General features: G+C 43.1%; 1 protein-coding gene and 1 long non-coding RNA gene across 3 annotated transcripts in view; one reads left to right on the forward strand and one right to left on the reverse strand.

Moving 5' to 3' along the window:
• Positions 1-20394, forward strand: part of LOC123354671 — a 36110-nt gene that overhangs the window by 5674 nt on the left and 10042 nt on the right. The window lies entirely within an intron of this gene.
• The window catches only part of LOC123354666 (CXADR like membrane protein), a 78777-nt gene continuing 59909 nt past the window's right edge, over positions 1527-20394 (reverse strand). For both annotated transcript variants that reach the window (XM_044996790.1, XM_044996791.1), the window contains 6 exons: positions 14111-14268; positions 12290-12491; positions 10894-11061; positions 9944-10066; positions 7095-7236; positions 1527-5280 (listed from right to left, as the gene is read on the reverse strand). In XM_044996790.1, coding sequence (XP_044852725.1) covers positions 4986-5280; positions 7095-7236; positions 9944-10066; positions 10894-11061; positions 12290-12491; positions 14111-14268 — 1088 coding nt within the window. In that variant the 3' untranslated portion in view covers positions 1527-4985. The remainder of the gene's footprint in view (positions 5281-7094; positions 7237-9943; positions 10067-10893; positions 11062-12289; positions 12492-14110; positions 14269-20394) is intronic.

Genomic DNA, 20394 nt, shown 5'->3' on the forward strand with positions numbered 1-20394 from the left:
GCATCGGTGCATGCCCAGCAGAGACCCAGCTCGTCCTTGTGCCCGGCTTTCCTGGCCAGTTAGCTGCCACAAGCTACGAACCCAAGCTGCAAAATCAAGCCATGAACTCATGTGTGTGTATAAGGATTAAGATATTAGTTATTGGTCATCAATCAAATTGTTATCATAATAAATGTGGCATCTTTGTCTTGCCCCCTGAAAAGATCCTGTGTAGTTTTGTCTGTATAACAGGCACCCCAGGTTGCCAGGCAAGGGAGATGCAGCCCCTCACTGGTCTGGATTGCATCCCGGAATGTCATAATATCATAAACCAATTAGAGTCAGGCAAGCTCAGTGTTACTGTGAATTGTTTAGATTCTATAAATGAAGTAAAAATCCCCACAATAAAGTCAATGGGAGTCTGCCTGAGTAGGAGCTAGAGGTCTAGATTCTCTCCAGTCCCTGCATGGATGTGCAGTGAGAGAGGGTTCAAACTGTTTTCCACCCCTGTGCACAAGGGCAGGGTCAGAATTCTGTTTAATAGCGTTTTTTCTGCTCCATACTAGCTCCGACACCCTCTCCTCACTCAGCTGTCTGAAAAGGTGAGGAGAGGCAAAGTGAGCCAGGGCCCTTCACCTCCACAGAGCTGGTTGGGTGTGGAGCACAGAGCATCCTGCACCCTCTCTGGGGTACACACGCTAGGAGCCTGGCATTCCTCCTAAGGCCTCCAACCACATTGCAACCCCTCCAGCACATGGTGCAGAATTTTGTCTTGAATTAAAGACCTCATGATTTGGCCAAATATAATTATTTTGTTAGCGTCTAGAGTTTTGTGAAGCTTCACTAATGGCGATGGATTGTCTTTGTTGCATTTAATTTGATCATTTGCAGTTCTGTAGGATCTCCACACCTAAAAGTTAGATTATCCTAGCTATGTCACTCAGGGCTGTGAAAAATGTCACACCCTGTGCAATGTGGTTAAGAGTATGCCAACTGCATATCTTTGCATAAAACATCCAAGCAAGCAGGAAAAGCCAGAATCTTTGCAATGGAAATCAGTTAGTTTTTGAGGGTTTTATTGTCATCCTGCATACCGTTTAGTAGATAGCTCTGAAATGTGACGGTTCAGGTGTAAGGGTGAATTTCTGAGGTTGTCTTTATTGTGAGCAGTATTGTGACTCACAATATCTACCCTACCTTATTAGTTTGAAATTTACACCCTCAACCTAAATATCATCAGTGAAATCCTACCTCCATTGAAATCAATGGCAAAATTCGTATTGATTTCAGTGGGGCCAGGATTTCACTCCCTATTTATGTACTGTGTTCAATTCAGACTGTAAGGTCAGGGGCAGGAACTGTGATTTCCTCAGAATTTCTAAGGCACCAGACGCTGTAAGTACAGAATGATTATGAGTTTCAAAACACTCTTTTACCAGTTCAGGGCTTTTGCTTGGTGTCTTGCTTGATTGTGTATAGTATAATAAAGCTCAGAAAGTAGAGCATTTTTTATTAGGTTAATTCAACTGCAGACTTTTTAAGTGCAGTATCTTTATTAAAAAACAAAACAAAACCAAAAAACCCCAAACAGTTTAATTAAATTGTTGATTCAAAGGAATCTATAATAAATATTTGCTTTCCTCTGTGTTGCTCAGACACAGGACAAGTACACCAATTATAGCAGGTACTAGAAGAGAGAAGTAAACTCAGTTTAGCCACTGAGAAACAAAATAAAACTACATAAGAATGTAAGCAATCACATTATAGCAATAATTGGTATACATCATAACAGTAAATGCTTTAAATACAATATTTTACAAAAAGTTTGGCTTATAGGTTAACTGAATTGTTTCCCTTCGAAAACTCCTGATTGTACCATGATGAACTCAGAAAATGTCCCTTTGAAAATGAAATGTTTATGATTCTTTGAAATAATCTCTATCTCACATTCCCTTTGTTTAGTTAGCTTTTTTCTTTTTGGTTTCATATTTAGCAATGAAGTTCAGTGTTGACTTCATTTAAACCTGTAAGATCATTGGTATCTGGTCTGAACATCAGTTTCATGGCTTGTACTTTGCTAGTTTCAATAAAAGAATGGCAAGTTTGGCTGGGAATCTAGAGTATCAAGTAAAGGCTCAAAAAGAATATACAGTATCTTGTATCTAGATCAGCTCAGCCAACTCAGCTTTTCGAATCCTTAACCTCCATGCTCTGGTAATAAGCCTCTGGATGCTCAGTCATAGATTTCTGTAATTAGGAAGTTAATACAATAATTACTTATATGAAATACATGTTCCCAGCAATGAGTTAGGATTTACTGAGGGTATGCTGGGTAAAATTGTAGCCTTCTGTCATCATTTAAACAACAACTAGTGAGATTCATCTCTGTGCAGCGGTCCAACACAAAAGCTATGCACTACTTAAAAAGTCCTGCTTATCCCATTACATACTGGTTTAACTTAAATCATTTTTTTTTTTACCAACTTCGGCCTGGTCTACATGAGACAATTAGATCGGCATAACTATGTCACTCAGAGGTGTGAAAAATCCTTACCCCTGAGTGGCGTAATTAAGCCGACCTAAATCTCCGTGTAGACTGCACTAGGTCGATGGAAGAATTTAAGTGTAGACAAGCCATTAGTTAAACTGGTGCAAACCCTTGGATAAACACTCATTTTGGTTTAAGACTGGCTTATTTCATTTTAGCTTCAACCTGCTCCTAATCAACTTGAGCTAAATCAATACAAACTAGGTGTAATGTTGATTTACGTCTTTTGCACCGGTTTAACTGCATTGATTTTAAAGCATGTGCTTAGTTAAATGGGTGCAACCTCACCTGTAGACAAACCCCTAATTTCAACCACCTGTTTATGAAGGGGTAGGTCAATGAGAAATGTCTTTGCATTTTGGCTAGTATTGAAAAGATCATAAGTAAAACAATATCATGGCCAATACCATGCACTGCAGCATGAAAGCAGGAGATCTAACCAAAAGATGATATAATTTGGGGCTTTTGCAATGAGCTTTCAAGATTAGATGTGTGACTCCAGACTATTCCCCTTGCACAACAATGCTGATATGTTGCACCTCTGAGAGTGGTAATATTGTAGTTTGGGTAAGGGAGGGAAGTGAATATTTTTGCATGTGAAGATTAAGGAGGTTGGTTACTGTTATTAGAAAGTTAAGTTCTCCAGAATACAGGCCATCTAAAATTCCTCACGGATTCCCCCAAATGGCTATGAAACTCTATCTCCTGATAGAAGAAACATTCAGAGGTTTGTGTTTGATCAGGTTTTGGTGCCTCTGGGGGACATCACAAGCCATTATTTTCTAAAGTCTCCATCAAAGAGTCTAAAATACTTTGCCTCTGTCAGAAAAGGAGGTTAACTTTAATCCCTCAAATTAAAGAATTACAGATTCATACTTGCTCAGTTCTCTGTACAGTACCGGTATGTTTCCAATGGACTTCTTCCATGGGATGGAGAAAACCCTCTCCCATTGGTAAGAGTAAAACTCAGTTTCCATAATTATTAAGTCCTGAATTTAAGAATACAGGAACATAGGATTTGCTGGATCAGACCAATGGTCCATCTGGTCCAGTGTCCTGTGCCTGACAGTGGCCAGTACCAAGTGCTTCAGAAGAAGATGCAATAAATACCATGCTGGACAATTATGGAATAATCTGCCCGCAGGGGAAGTTTATCCCTAAAGTTTGCAAGTTGAAGAATGAGAGTTTATATCCTCTATAAATGTTTATCCTATCTAATATAATTTGTATGTTTCTTGTAAATGTCTAATACTTTTTGGAGTCATGCTATTTTCTTACCTCAGTAATTGAGGTATGAAAATTGAGTTCCACAGGTGAATTAAGTATTGCATAACAAAAGTATTTGATTTCAAATTAGTTTTAAATTGGTTGTCTATTCCCTGTGTGGCCTTACAGCATGTTCCACCAATGCACCTCAGACCTTACATGGAAGTATGCAAGACAATTCCACCACATTGTTCATTCAGCTGTGGGACAGTTCACAAGGCTTCTGCAATACTGCTCATCCCAGACTTCTGCATCATCATCTCTGGTACCAAGAAGGACACACTCCAAGTTCATCCTCCAGGGCTTCTTATGCTATTCAATCACTAGCCCTCACCTCACAAGGGACTTCGTTTATTTGGGATTCAGGGCCTGATTATGATCTCACATAGACTGATTTTACCTTTTTGTAGTACCTTTTGCTGATTTATACAGTTCCTTTACAGTGGGACCATGTCGATATTCACTCAGTCTTCAGTTTCCTCTTGCAATTACTGTACCTGCATCCCCTAATAATGAAAGTCCTTTCTTCAGCACAAAGGTTACTTCTATCTGTTACATTACTGCTGCTTCTCAATACTGATTTGAGTTATCGTTTGCCATTTGGTTTGAGTTTTTGCCTCCTACAGTTCTTTTGCTAAAAGGCGTAATGCAAAAATATGAAGCAGCTGACAATTCCCTTTGAAGGTGATCAGAGGACTATCCTCACCTAAGATACTGCTTCGGAGGACAAGAGAATGGCTCATTTATCAATTTCTTAAAAACCTGTACAAAAGATTTTTTCAGAACCCCACCGGAATATTTTACGTCTTGTGCCTCTGATGATCCTTTTTTTAAAAATCCTGAGATTTGTTTCCAGGCCCCAGAACATGACACAATTTTCACAGTGTTCAGCTGTCCAGACTCTCAGCTATATTTTCAGAGTACCCAACATTCCCTTTTTTAATATTAACTACAAAATAAAGCCCCCTTTTTTCTCCAACTTCAGAACTCTTTAAAAAAAAATCAGTGTCTGAACCGCAGTGTAGGAATATGCAGAAAGAGATGAAGTGGAGGGCTTCTTGTGGAGTGAATAATCAGAAGTGGTTAAAAAAAAAACTGCCCAGGAAGATAAGCTAATCTAATTATTCTTATATGGCTGGTGGCGTGTACAGTAGTTCTGGATGGCTGGAGTCTCAGAATTGCAGGTGAGCAGTCAAACGGTCTGGAAAGCCCGGCTCTGAGCAGGCAGCATGACTGGGGTGGCTCCCATTTTCATCAGGGTGGCATGGTTAACTTTCTTTGGATCAATTTCCCTTCCCTCTGTCTCCACCCGGCTGTACTGCGGAGGAGTTATATGAGGGGTGGCTTCTGTGGACAAAGTCCGTTGGCTGCGAGAGGCACTGTTGGCTGTCGATCTAGTTGAGGAGGAGCCTGTACGTGAGCTTCTGGAGCCAGAGGAAGAGGAGCCCGGTTTGACTAGATGGGCTTTTGGAGCCTCTGCATCTTCTCTGCAACCAAACATGAGAGACGGCAGAATTAAAATACCATGAGAACAGGACTAGTCACGCCCACAGATTATACCAGATTGAGTTGCCGCTAAGGTCAGGAGAGACTTCTTAAGAGTCTGTATCATTTGTAAAAGAGATAAATAGCCTAGTGGTATGAGCAGGGTGCAGTGACTCCTGAATTCAATTCCATTTGACATCTGACTTCTTGTGTGACACTGTGGCAGGTACCGTAAACTCTGTTTATCAGCTGACCTAGTTGTAAAATGCATTTAACAACTCATACCTCACAAGGTTTTATCACTTAATTTTATCTGTAAAGGGCTTTGAGATCTCTGGACTTAGTGAAGAGGTTATGTGCAAAGAGTTCAGATACCGATGGCCTGATTCTGCAATCCCCACTCAACATGAATAAGTACTTACTGATGTGAGCAGAACCCAGTGGGGCCAGTCGTGCAGTGCTAGTAAATGCTACTGGTGTAAGGGGTGCACAGTCAGGCATGTAAAAAAGGAAGAAGATGAAGCAGAGTGAGGAGAGATGGGTAAAAAGATGATTTAGCAAGAGCTAGAAGCTGGGACTGAAACAAAAGGTGGAAGGGAAATGGAAAGCGAGGGGCTGAAGCAGAGAAAACAGGCCAGGAATCAGTCTTTAGGCTGGGGCTTAGCAAAGTAAGCAGCTTACTTCCATCATAAAGGCATTTTAATAGCTGTCCTGACCTCTCAAAGGGCAGAGAGATCCACTGCTGAATGGATTGTAAAGACCCCTGCCTACTGTTAAATGGATGTCAAGTGAGGGCAAGCACTCCTTAATAAACAGAATTAAGGGTGAAAGAAAGTGAGGTGTTCTCCAAGGGCACAGCTTGCTGAAATGCATTTCCGGAGATTTCCTTTTCCAGGAATTTCTCTCCTGAGAACTTTGGGCAAGTTCTGGTAGGGACTAACCTCTGCTGGCCTACACTCATAATGAGTACATCAAACCTGTATCAGCAGCGGTGTTACATCAGCACTGGGTAGAACATGGGGCGGCTCTAGCCATTTCGCCGCCTCAAGCACGGCGGCATGCCGCGGGGGGGGCTCTCTGCCAGTCGCTGGTCCCGCGGCTCCGGTAGACCTCCCGTAGACGTGCCTGCGGATGCTCCACTGAAGCCGCGGGACCAGCGGACCCTCCGCAGGCACGTCTGCAGGAGGTCCATCGGAGCCGCCTGCCGCCCTCCCAGTGACCGGCAGAGCGCCCCCCGCGACATGCCGCCCCAAGCACGCGCTTGGCGTGCTGGGGCCTGGAGCCGCCCCTGGGTAGAACTTCAGTCTCCACTTTCATGCTGGGAGAATTCTTTCACTCGGTGCTAAAGCCAGAAGCAAGGAAGGCTGTTCATCACAGCCAGAGAGACTGCAAGAACATCCCTGTCCTACAGACAGGAACTGGAGTTGAAAACAAACCATTCGAACAGAGAGGAATTTAAAGGAAGTTTCATCTGAATTCAGTTTAGGAAAGGGATAAATAAAGGCTTAGGGAGGGGTGGAAACTGTGTGTGAGTGAATGAGTCAGAGAGTGAGTGGGTGGTATTTTATCTTAGATCTGCCCTTGGAACACAGCCTTTTTATATCTCTGTATTTTATTTTCACTGCAAGATCTCCACAAAGTGGTCTAGAAGCTTCTTAATGACTATTTACATGCTGGTGGGCGTAAAGTCAAGCTTCTTACCAGAAGGTTCATAGAGGTTTTAGCTTGTTACTTAACAGACAATGAAACTGTCTGTTAACTTAGATCATGCTGGGTATGTGTGAGCCTAAAGAGGGTGCAGGCAGAGGAGAGTTACCTGATTTCATTTGGGGCCTCCTCTTCTTCATACCTCTTCTTTTCTTTCCTCCTTATTGTCAACCACACACTCAGGAAGACCAGGGAGATTCCCGCCACCACCCCACACACTGCTCCGGCGACCATGCCAACACTTCGTGCATCTGTTATCCCAGAAAGCAAATGTGCGTGTTAATAGATTCTCCACAGAGTCACAAAGCCAGAATCCACCCCACACCCTATTCTCTTACTTCACTCGGGTTTCACAGAATCACAGAAATAGATATGTAGCGCTGGAAAGGGTTTCGAGAGGTCATCTAGTCCAGCCCCCTTATGCTGAGGCAGGACCAAGTAAACCTAGACCATCTCTGACAGGTGTTCGTCTAACCTGTTCTTAAAATCCTCCAGTGATGGGAATTGCACAACCTCCTTGAAAGCCTGTTCCAGTACTTAATTATCCTAGTTAGAAAGTTTTTCCTAATATCTAATTACATCAAACAATCAACGTGTAATCATTATGGGATGTAAGTCAGCTCAGTCAGGACAGAATTTATTTAATTAATCCAATTATTTAGGCCTTGTCTGCATGGAATAGTTGCACCAAGTTAATTTACAGTGGTTTTTAAACCAATTCAGTTGAGTCAGTGCAAACCCCTGTGTGATCATTCTTATTTTTAGTTGAGTTTAAACCTGTTCCTTTACTCTTGCCTACACACAGTGTTTGCTGGTTTAACTTAGGCCTGGTCTACACTACGATTTTAGGTCAAATTTAGCAGCGTTACCTCGATTTAAGCCTGAACCCATCCACACGACTTAAAGGGCTCTTTAAATCGATTTCTTTACTCCACCTCCAACGAGGGGATTAGCGCTGAAATTGGCCTTGCGGGGTCGAATTTGGGGTACTGTGGATGCAATTCGATGGTATTGGCCTCCGGGAGCTATCCCAGAGTGGTCCATTGTGACTGCTCTGGACAGCGCTCTCAACTCAGATGCACTGGCCAGGGAGGAAACAAATGAATATAAAACAAATTGGGTCTATTTCTTGTTTTGATCCACTCCATCTTTTACATCTTTAGGCTGGCAGCAGATGGTGCAGTTTGACTGCTAGCCATCATCATCTCCTGGGTGCTCGGCGGAAGATGCTGCGTTACGACTGCTAGCCATCATCATCTCCTGGCTGCTCGCCAGAAGACGATGCAGTAGGACTGCTAGCCATCCTCATCTCCTGAGTGCTTGGCAGAAGATGGGAATGACCTGGCTGAGTCACTCCCGTGTCTGCCCAGGCACCCCTGACTGACCTCACTGAGGTCAGCTAAAAGAGCGCCCAGGAGTATGATGACGATGGCTACCAGTCGTAATGCACCGTCTGCTGCCAAAAGGCAGCGAGCTGCTGCTGTGTAGCGATGCAGTCCCACGTCTGCCAGCACCCAGGAGACATACAGAGACAGTGAGGTGATGCTGTGGTATGGCATCTGTACAGGTAAGCCAGGAAGAAAGGCACAAAACAATTGCCATTGCTTTCACGGGGCGGGGGTAGGGGGCTGACGACATGTACCCAGAATCACCCGCGACACTGTTTTTGCCCCATCAGGCATTGGGATCTCAACCCAGAAGTCCAATGGGTGGCAGAGACTGCAGGAACTGGGGGATAGCTACCAACAGCTACCCACAATGCAACACTCTGGAAGTCGACGCTAGCCTCGGTACTGTGGACGCAGTCCGCTGACTTAATGCACTTAGAGCATTTTGTGTGGGGGGGGACACACAATCGACTGTATAAAAACGATTTCTAAAAAAACGACTTCTATAAATTCAACCTAATTTCGTAGTGTAGACATAGCCTTAAAGTGAGATTTTAAACCAGTTTAATTAAATTGATGCAAAAGGCTGTGTGGACATACTTTTTTCAGTTAAACCAGGTTTAAATTTGGATTATTTTAAATTGATTAGGTATAGGTTTAAGCTACACCGAAATACACCACTCTTAAACTGCAGGGTGTCCACACAGGGGTTTTTACTGATATAACTAAATTGGTTTAAAAAAATCACATCTTAAATGAAGCCACTGAAAATTTCTTGTATAGAAAAGCCCTTAGATTTATAGAAATGCTAAAAATGGCACCTATCCCTATGCCCTGGGCATCCTTGATTTGTCTTAAAAAACACCCTAGGTGCAGTATTACAATTTATGATAACCAGTAAGCCAGACAGCATGAAAACTCAAACCCTTCTCTCCTTTGAACAATCCATCACCTTACAAATCACCTCTTTTTCCCTCGGTGCCCCCCCACACCAGGCCTGACATCCTAATCTCTGATCTTTATGCAGAAATTGTCAAACATGGATTAGAAATGAAATGCGGCAAATGTCATTTTTAATCAGCATGGTATTCCGTTTCACAGTAAGACTTTTCAGGCTGTGTTTAGAGAGCTTCCTCTCTTAATTGAGACAGATGCTTAATTCTGGATTGGGATGTTATAATTAATAGTCCTCTATTATATGGCCAGTAAATCTGTAAGTACATGTACTTCTGTACATCTGTACAGTACACCTGAATGCTCTGGAAGCTCAGCAATTCAGCATTATTACCAGTGCTCTGCCAGTGTTTCCTTCTCAGATGCAAAGGAAACCAGGTGACTGCACCTGAAGTATTTTTCTACAACCCTAGGTTATACCAGTAAATGTTATGCAAACCCATAAAGTCAATAATGAGTAAGGAAGAGCTACTTCAGATAATCCAAATATTCAGGTTAAACCAAAGGTGTGGCATTTCTCCTGCACAGAAACAGAGCTTTTATCAGCACAGGAGACTCTTTGGAGGTACTGCCATTGTTAAAGCACCTTGGATACTCGTTACCCTCTGATACTCACACTGCACTGTCACCTGCACAACACAGTTCTCTTGTCCAGCCTCATTGGAGGCAGTGCATTGGTATAACCCTGTAACCATCTGTGTGAGATTCTTCATTAGAACTTGCCCAGGGTTAGAAATGTCTGAAATGGAAACAAAAAACAAGCAAAACAAATAAATAAGTCATAAAAATTAGAGGAAATGTTGTCCAGTGGATAGAGCACTGAACTTGGACAGAGAAGATCTGTATTCTATTTCCAGCCCTGCCACTGACTTTCTGGGTAAGCTTGGGCAAGTTGCTTGACCTCTGTGTCTCTCTCTTTTTCCCTCCAACACTTTGTTGTACCTATTTAAGTTGCGGACTCATTGGGGCAGAGACTGTTTCTCACTATGTTTGTACAATAGGGCTCCAATCTTGGGGTGGGGTTTCTATGTGTTACGTTAATACAAATAAATAATGCCAACAATAAATAATTTGCATTTCTATAGTACCTATCATACAAAGATCTCAACCCACATTAAAAGCAATGAATTAGGCCCCAGAATACCCCTAGGAAGTATTATTATCATTGATCATATTGTTGACATTCAACAAATAATAAAGTAATACTTTAAATAATACTAAATAATACTTTAAATAAATAAGTAAATAATACTTAGATTGTAAACTCCTTGGGGCAGGGACTGTCCTTTTGTTATGGATACCTACAGTGCCTACCACAGTGGGGCCCTGACTCATGATTGGCGCGCTTAATCAATACTGCACCACTTCTACTCAATAGCCTCTATTGTAATGACAGGGAAATATGCTGAGAGCAATTCAGTGATTTGCCCAATGTTACATCATCATCCAGTGACAGAGCTGGGAGTAGGGAGGATTAGAGGGTAGGCCTCCTTTTTTTTCCTTAGGGATGGCTCATCCATTTGTTGAAACACCATGAGAACTAGGACAGGGCCTGGGATGACTTACTGACTCGTGCCGTGGGTGGCAAGTGTCCGAGTTTTCCTTCTTTGTCACTTATGCGCTGCCACTGGTATGAGATGGGTGCTGTGCCGGAGGCAGAATTGCACTGTAAGGAGAGTTCCTTTCCTTCAAAAAGCTCGCCTTCCACCCAGCATTTGGGCTTGGAAGGTTTCTCTGGAAGAAACAGGTTGGGGGGTTGGATCAATAGTTAACTAAGAATCCTGTATGAAATCCTGGCCTTTTTGAAGTCAATGGGAGCTTTGCCACTGACTTCAGTGGGTCCAGGATTTCATCCCTGGAAGCAAGCTAGAAACCTCACCTCCAACAACAATAACCACTGAGTTTAATAAGAGCTGAGCATTCCCCAGGGAAATAGGGCAGAACCTGCCAGCTGGATATCAAGTGGCAACACTTTCTATGGCTGCTCATAGCCAGAGGGCAAGAGGGCGCTGTTTCTAGCAGCTTCTGAAAGCTGCCTTTCCAAATTAGCCATTCTGGGGGGTGTCACAGAATATCGCTGCTGGTTGTTTCTTGGCGTTACTTCTGACCCCTTTACAGCAATGACTCTTACCACAGCCTGAGGACAGGGACTGAATGTGTCCCCTATGGGCACAGAAGCAACATGACATGCCATCAGAGCCAGTTCCCTCCTTGGGATTTGCACTAGGGTAAGCACCATCCTTGTCCCCTTTGGGAATTAGATACTGTCTGCCACCCATCTGAATGCCTAGCAGAGCAGAGAAGGTGAGGTGCCTTGGCTTAATCCCCATAATTTCATCATGGAGCAGCTCAGTACACTGCAAACCTCTGTATCACAGTCCGCGTTAAGTGCTCTTCATTCCCGGAATGCCCTGTGTTCCACCCTCTTCTCCTTCACTGATTCCTTCCTTCTGTCAGTCCGTCCTTCATTTCCCCACTGTCTGCTGGAGGCCCTGCATCCCTATTATTTATTTTATTAACTGTATACTAAGCAAAAACCCAAACTGAAAGCCTTCAGTCAGGGAGGAAACAATGCCAGCATCTTGTTCCCATCAGACATCTGACCCGTTCCTGGTACTGGGATCTGAACCCAGAGTTCACTGCTCAAACCCTGTATGGGGTCATCACCAACTCAGCCACAATGGCACACTAGCTTTTGTGATCAAATCAGAGATACAATTCAGAAAGAATGTTTTATGCTATCCTTCAGTTGGCTGCGGTAACTTCCAAACAGCAGTTTAGGCCTCTTCCAGTCTCTGTCCTTCACTGGAAAATGCAAAGGCAACTGTGAAGCTTGAATGTGAAACCTGATCGTGAGATACTGGGAGCAATTCAGGTGCATTGGTACTGTGCTGAAGCAAAATCTGCCTCAAGGAACTGAGTCTAGTGGGTTTTCTTTTGAAAAACAACAAAACGACCTTACCTAGAACAATCAGGGTAATGCGATACCACTCGTACTGCCCGGCATTTTTAACTTTACACGTGTACTGCCCCGCATCACTTGGCTGCAGAGATACAATGTGTAAGGAGGCGTCTCCAGCTAGGAAATTGGAGGTGAAGGAAACACGACCTTTTTGCTCCTCATTCAGGTCATTATACACATTGCCTCCAGAGTAGGTGATAACCTAAAAGGCAGAGTTAGCCACCGATCAGTCGGACCCGTCACTGTACTGTACAGCTCAAGCAAACAAACGAATCACAGGACACTCAGACTTGAAACCAGGTCATCTTGCAAAATAGGCTTTCTATCTGGCAATTACTTTGGTTATTAGTAATTATGGAGATGTAGGTAGTTATTCAGTTACGGTTGCACTGAGCTTTTTTCCTGTACCCAGAGTTTAATCCCTCTAAAAACTCTGTCATGGTTCAGTTTAGAAAACCCTTGTCTATGCTGGGATTTCAGTCACCAGTCTAGCTGCACTGGTACAAACCTCAAATGTAGACATAGTTTATACTGGTGTAGTGTGATTTACATTGGTGCTGCTTACCCTTTTCACCAGGGCCGCCCAGAGGATTCAGGGGGCCTGGGGTCTTTGGCAGCGGGGCCCCCCGCTTTGGCAGTAATTCGGCAGCAGGGGGTCCTTCCACTCCGGAACCTGCCGCCAAAGTGCCCCGAAGACCTGCGGCGGGAACCCCCCCCCGCCGAATTAACTCCGAAGACTCAGCACTTTGGCGGTGGGTCCCGCTTCAGCGGTAATTCGGCGGCGGGGGGTGGGGGGTCCTTCCACCCCGGGGTGGAAGGACCCCCCCGCTGCCAAAGAGCCGGAGCAGAAGAAGCTACGGGGGCCGGGCCCCATGAGAGTTTTCCGGGGCCCCTGGAGCGAGTGAAGGTCCCCGCTCCAGGGCCCCCCAAAAACTCTCGTGGGGGCCCCTGTGGGGCCCGGGGCCTGGGGCAAATTGCCCCACTTGCCCCCCCTCTGCAAACAGCACTGCACTTCCATCCATTTACTATAGGTACTGATACACCCCCACTCCCCCCATTACAGGAGTATTACAGTTTTAACGTATTTATCCTCTGTGAAATAGGGAAATATTACCATCCCCATTTTAATGTATTTGTAAACTATTTTTTATTTGGGAAATTTTAATACATTTACAAATCCTTGCCATGTCAATATCAGAAACAAGACAATCATTGTAAGCGTTAGCTTTTGTTTACAGAAGCATTATTCAGGAATAGAGTCATCAGATCTTTCAGTTTAACATGATTTACCCTATTCCAGAGTGAGCATCATTACAACACCTATGTCATTTTTAGTGATTTTATTAAGCTGAGTGAAATCTCAATATACACATTTAACTGACCAAGCATGTCTATGTTAGTATTTAAAACAATTAGAGAGGTCTGCTAGCTTTATTGGCAGGTGAATGTACTTTATCTGAGTACTGAATAAAAGGTAACCACTTTTCTATGTCTCTATCTGTCCTCTGTCCATTTTGGTGGGTACGTAATTGGTGTGTTAATTTTTCCATAAGCACAGCTTCCTGTATGTTTTTTAATCATTTCTCTGTGTTGGACTGTTTTTTTCTTTTTCCAGTTAGAGGCTACGAGTAGCCGAGCAGCTACTGGCAGATGAGAGATTCATTCCTCATTTCCTCCTGTGTGCCCATTTCCACTAGGAGGACTGCCAGTTCAGAGGCTGGTGTTGATATCAACCCACATGAATAAGTTCTCCCCCTCAGTACAACAAGGAAACATGGCTTCTTCTTGGTGGACGTTAATTGTGGCTGAACAGAGACCTACCACTTTTTGGTTGGCTTTGGAATCATCCAGCAGCCACTCAATATCCAGGCTTCTTGGCTCCAGGAGGCCCAGACGGTGGTGACAGGGCAGAGTGACGTTTTCCTCAGCCACCCTCTTATACTCCGTTTGAGCCCCAGACATCCAAACTGAACAGGAAGCTGAAAGACAGAAACCGGTGGTCAGTGACCAAGAGGAAGGAAATATCTATGAACTGACAGGTTCCGCTGGGGCTGATTTTGGGAACTCATTGCTTCATAGTAGCAAAGACAATGCAATACTTTTGCTTACTGGACACTTTGTATCTGATTAAAAGTGACACGTAAATTGACATCAGGTTAGATTCACCCCAGTATCTGAGCACAAAGAACAGATTACTTTGGTCTCCGCTGAGTTGTACATGCTAAATTCACACGAAGCTTGTTCCCCACATAGAATCATAGAATATCAGGGTTGGAAGAGACCTCAGGAGGTCATCTAGTCCAACCCCCTGCTCAAAGCTGGACCAACACCAACTAAATCTTCCCAGCCAGGGCTTAGTCAAATCTCTAAGGATGGAGATTCCACCACCTCCCTAGGTAACCCATTCCAGTGCTTCACCACCCTCCTAGTGAAATAGTGTTTCCTAATATCCAACCTAGACCTCCCCCACTGCAACTTGAGACCATTGCTTCTTGTTCTGTCATCTGCCACCACAGAGAACAGCCGAGCTCCACCCTCTGGAGCACACCACAGTCCTCTGTGCACCCTCTCGGGCTTGAGAGTGCCTCCTTCTTTGCTTCCTTCTTCTTTTACACTTCCGTGACCCAGTAGCTTGCATTTCAGTGTGTAGCCTTCCAGCCTTTACATTAATGCCACTTCTGGCAGCCAGACTGGTCCCTGATGAGTGATGTAATGGGAGACTCTCCCTAACCCCAGCGGATGAGTTCAGTGTGATTGCAGCACTGAAAGTAAGAGGTCAAGCTCGGGAAATAAAAGTGATATTCCATAAAGCAGGCATGGCATAATTAGGTTAGTGAACTGGCCCTGAGCCCTGAGTGTCCTGAAGAGTTTACCATTACAAAAAAAAATCCTAATTTGGACCACTAGAGGGAATCAGATCCTTACATGCAGCTGACAACAAGAAAAAGGAAGACTGGGTGATGCCAGGCAAAGCATTACATTTACATGCACTGTATATTAGGGCTCTGTGAGTCATTGCGAAACTCACCTGTTCTGAGGGTTCCTTACAAACTCAAAATTAAGCCCAGTTTCATGGAACTGTTACTAAATCAGGCTCTATTCCAAACAGATCTGGGCTACTGTATGGCTTTGCACTGAACCATGCCCATCTCACGGCTTTAATTAGAAATTAGCCCTGAAATGCTAATTTGGATCTTGATCCAAACAGCTCCAGAGTTCTGGGATACTGGGAAAGTTCTGAGCATTTGCCTCAGGGTCATCTCTGGTTCAGGCATGAAATCAAGTGGAAAATGGCAGTTTTGATTGAGTTTTCACAGGAGTTTTGAGATTCGTTTGAACATGTTTTTCAAAGTAAAATTCAGGCATGACAAAAGATGTGCTGTTATGTGTGGGATTGCCACGTATCTGAAGGCAAACATTCGAGCTTCATGGTGTCTTAGTCTTTCACCTTGTTCCCAAGGGACAGGCGTCATTGCTGCTGCTAAGTAGCCACATGTTTAAAGGCACTTTAAGCAGACAGACATGAACACAGTATTGCCAAACTCAACATTAAAAAATGATGGGTCAGGTTCCTAAAACAGGGTGACCAGATCACAAGTGTGAAAAATCAGGACACGAAGTGGAGAGGGGTGGGGGTGGGGGTGATAATAGGCACCTATATAAGACAAAGCCCCACAATATCAGGACTCTCTGTAGCACATCAGGACATCTGGTCACCCTACCCTAAAATTGTGAGACTGCCTTAAAAATAATTAGATTTGTAACAAATAAAATAAATGTGGGCTTCTTTTTGGGTATGGAGACTTTAGAGTGCAGTCAGATCATGTTTTCAAACTTTCATCTGCAAACATGAGGACTGGTAGGTTTTTTATTAATTATTTTTATTATTATTAAAGGAAAGCTCCTGTCATTTCTTGATTCCATGAGCTGTTAAGTTAAAAAAACAAACGTTTTTTAAGTTAAAAAAACAAACATTGTGAGACTGTGAAGAAAATCGCGAGAGTTGGCAACACTGCGGGACTTGTATTCACCACGCTATGACGCTGCCTCAGAATTTACATTCAGAAAGGCTGAAAGGTTTTCTCCACCTTTAACCTCTCCTTTACATTTGTGTAAGGACAAGAGAGACACAACAAGAATGACACTTCCCTGGACTTCTCTTGCTTGCTCTCTCCCTCCCTTTGGGACAAACTTTACCCTCAGAAGCATGCATGCTGGAGCCAGCACAGCTGGGTCCTGTTCCCAGCTCTGCTCCTGAATTGCTGTTTGACCTTCACTCCCTGTGCCTCAGTTTATCTGTCTGTGTTGCTTAACTGATATTTGTCACATGCTTGGATTAAAAGGCACTGCTCAGGATATCTGTACAATGTAATAGTGATAAAATAATGACATGGGAAGAAAGGGGCTGAATGGTTTAATGTGTGTTCTGAATTAACAGCATGCATAGCCTATAAAATCTCTGCTCCCTGGGTAAGAATCAGGATTTGTATGCCCAGTTGCACGCACACACACCTTATTTGCATTTTGCAGTTCCCCACCCTGTTTTCCTTACAAATAAAATTTTCTTACATGGCCAAAAGCATCCCTGACAAATTATTACATCAGTCATTCACAGCCACACTGAAGGTGGCATCCAGCCAGCGCCTACTCCGCCCTCCTTTATACCCTGGCACTCCTTCAGCCCTTTACTGCCACAGAGTTTAAGATGGGTGGATTCCTGCTGCAAATTAATCTCCCCCACCCTGCTCTCTACAGGAATCAACAGGCCTGGGATGAGGCCCCACTCAGCCACGTTGGCTGGTTTCTCTAAAGGGAAAGCTAATTTAATTTATGGCTGGATTCACTGATGCCAGAGCTTCTAGTGAACACAATTGGGATCAGTTTTTTCATATACCAAGTGCAATTAGTTATTCTTTCTAAAGATAAATGCTTGTTTTCTGTTATGACCTAAATTGCTGAATCCTCCGTAAATTAAGCCACTGACACTGACTAGGTCAGTGGTTCTCAACCAGGGGTACGTGTACTCCTGGGGGTACACAGAGGGTTTTCCAGGGGGTACCCCAACTCATCTAGCTATTTGCCTTTTTACAACAGGCTACATAAAAAGCACTAGCAAAGTCAGTATAAACTAAAATTTCATATAATGACTTATTTATATTGCTCTATATACTATACACAAAAATGTAAGTACAATATTTATATTCCAGTTGATTTATTTTATAATTATATAGTAATAATGAGAAAGTCAGCAATGTTTCAGTAATAGTGTGCTCTGACACTTTTGTATTTTGTATTTTTTTTTAATTTTATAAGCAAGTAGTTTTTAAGTGAGGTGAAACTTGGGGTACGCAAGACAAATCAGACTCCTGAAAGGGGTACAGTAGTCTGGAAAAGTTGAGAGCCACTGCTCTAGGTGATTAATCAGTGAGCTTAATTAATCTGCCATTGCAGGGAGTGTTCACACACAGCAGTGACTAAACTCCCCAAGTCCTTTCTTTGCCATCAAACTGGGCTTCATGTATAACCTGGGTTGGATTTCCTAGGGAGGCTGCATCTTCTTTGGGTGTCTCAAAGCCCTGGCCAGGAATATCTAGGCGAGATCATTGGGATACCACATTGTCCAAACTGCAACAATATTCTATCCTCTCTGATTTGGCGCTGGGAGAGAGGGCATGGGAGAGAGCAAATATCAAGAAACACTCCAGAAAACTCAGAGTTTGCTCCTAATTTTTTAAAGAGAGGAATTAAAAAACAAAACAAAACACTTAATGGGTATAAAAATCAGCTGGCTCTGCTTATGGGCGATTGCCTAAGGAAGCAAAACCATCCATAATTGTTTGTGTGGTTATCTGTGGGCTGGTAGGGATATAGACATTTGCTGGTTTGCAAAAGCAACAGATACAGTACCCTAGAGCTGGTTCTGTGCATCATAGAGCCATAATATGTGTGCACAATGGGCTAGAGCAGTGGCGCTGCTCCAGCGGCACTCCTCCTGCCACGCACCCCGAAGGATCCTCTTGCACACCCCCTGGGGTGCGCGCACCCCACTTTGGAGACCACTGGACTAGAGCACCTTTCCACCCATCTCTAGGAAACCTTCCAGCCACAAGAGGGCAGAATCCACCCAAATAAGATATCTCTACTAGAGGTACACAACAGATGATTTTCCCCAAAGGTCAGTTCCTTAAGTTTCATCTACTAATAATGGAGTGGCTACGTTCAGTCTGATCCTGGACTCCTCACCCCAGCAACACCCCCACTGACTCACAGTCCTCCATGGATCCTTAGCGTCATGTGATATATTTCAAAATATACGATAGTGTTCAGATTGTTAAAGTCTTTACTCAACTCCTTGCTCAAGCAAACTCCCACAGACAACAATGGGAGCTTTATTCTGCGCAAGGCCCATGATTCTGATCCTGTACAGCAATTCCTAGGTTGCATAAGCTTTGACTCACTCTGGGCACATAGTCCTTAAAAAGGAGCATCCTCTTTAGCCCTCAGGCGAGCTGAGGTGTCACTCAGCACATCATATAACAGGACACTTTGGTGAAACAGCTTTAATATTTAAACATTTATCTTCGTGCTAAAAGACAATGGATTTGGTCAACCCCACAGGCCCTGCAGACAAAAGAGAGTTTTGCTTTTTCATCCCAGTCTAATATTTGTATTAAAACTGCAGAAATGTTTTAAGCAACGCAAAAGCTCGCACACCTAAATGGTATATGGTGGACAGTGTAATAATGACGTTTCAGTTCTCTTTAGCAACGTGTTTTTTAAAATATATGGGGCCAGATTCTGCAACCCTTAGTCATGCTCACTCCTGAAGTAGTCCCTTCGATTTGAAGAATTTCAGAATGACTAGTGATTCTGAGTGCCTCAATTTTTGGTACTCAACTTGAGACACTTTAAAGGGGGATGATTTTCAGAAAGTCAGGTGTCTCAGAGTACCATTCCCTCCCCTCTGCAATGTGCACTGAAATCAGTGGGATTACTTAAGAAGTAAGGTACTACTCAATGTGAGAAAGCCCTAACTCCTTCACCAAAGATATATATACACATACATACATGGATGTATTTAAATGCACATACCACGTACATGAGCCAGCATACACTTTCATGCATTCTTTCATACAGAGATACAAGATACACATGCAAAACCACATTTACTTATACATCTGAAACAGGTGCACACATATATAAATGCATACGCACATGCAGGAACACATCATCAGATAATCACGCAGGAACACACTCACAGTGCACATACACACAGAATGGGATTAGAAACTAACGTATTTTGTCAACATTTCTATTTATAGGAAAATTCTAATACTAAAAGCTAAAGCGCTTCTGGACCTAAATCTTTTATTAGCTTCAGAGGAGAGGTTGAACCAGGGACTAATATTAAATATAAATTACACATTTAAAAAAATAAGTTTTGCTTCAATCATTTATGGACTACTGGAGAGAGAATGAATGGCCCAGAGAAATTTTAGAGCCTTCTGGATATGTGGAACACTTAGTGACACACTGAAAATCTGGTCCAAAATATCCCATCCATGATCATTTGAAAAATGAATTCTTAAAATTGGTTTTGAAAACTAGAAGTCATTTTGAGGCCTTTTTGTTTAATTTACAAGCATGTTCTTCAACTACACTTGTTATCACTTATTTTGGCTTTATCTGTGGGGTAGGTTGCTAAGTCTCTTCCAGAAGGTTGACGTTAGTCTGCGAAGTAGACAGGTAACCTGCAATTTTCCTGTGACTGAAGCTAAACAAAGGCAGCTTGTGCTAGTATCAGGCAGGTATCAACTTGGTTGGATGATTTTTGCACATGCTTAAATCCATCTGTGATGCTGGCACAAGGTCCCCATGCCTCACTTGGATACTGACAAACAGGTAGCTGGAATTAATCTGTCTTGTGTGTGTTAGTGTTGTTAAAATAGGTATTAGAATTATAAAAATGTGCTTAGTGTTTAGTCTTTATTGAATGTTTGTAAATTACTGCATGCATTAATCTCACATATAACATCTGTATCCCAGGAAGGTAGTATTTAAGTGTTTGCTTTTTAAGACTCTGTAACTATGTAAATCACCAGACA

Source organism: Mauremys mutica, chromosome 22 (assembly GCF_020497125.1).
Source record: "Mauremys mutica isolate MM-2020 ecotype Southern chromosome 22, ASM2049712v1, whole genome shotgun sequence".
Taxonomy (NCBI): Eukaryota; Metazoa; Chordata; order Testudines; family Geoemydidae; genus Mauremys; species Mauremys mutica.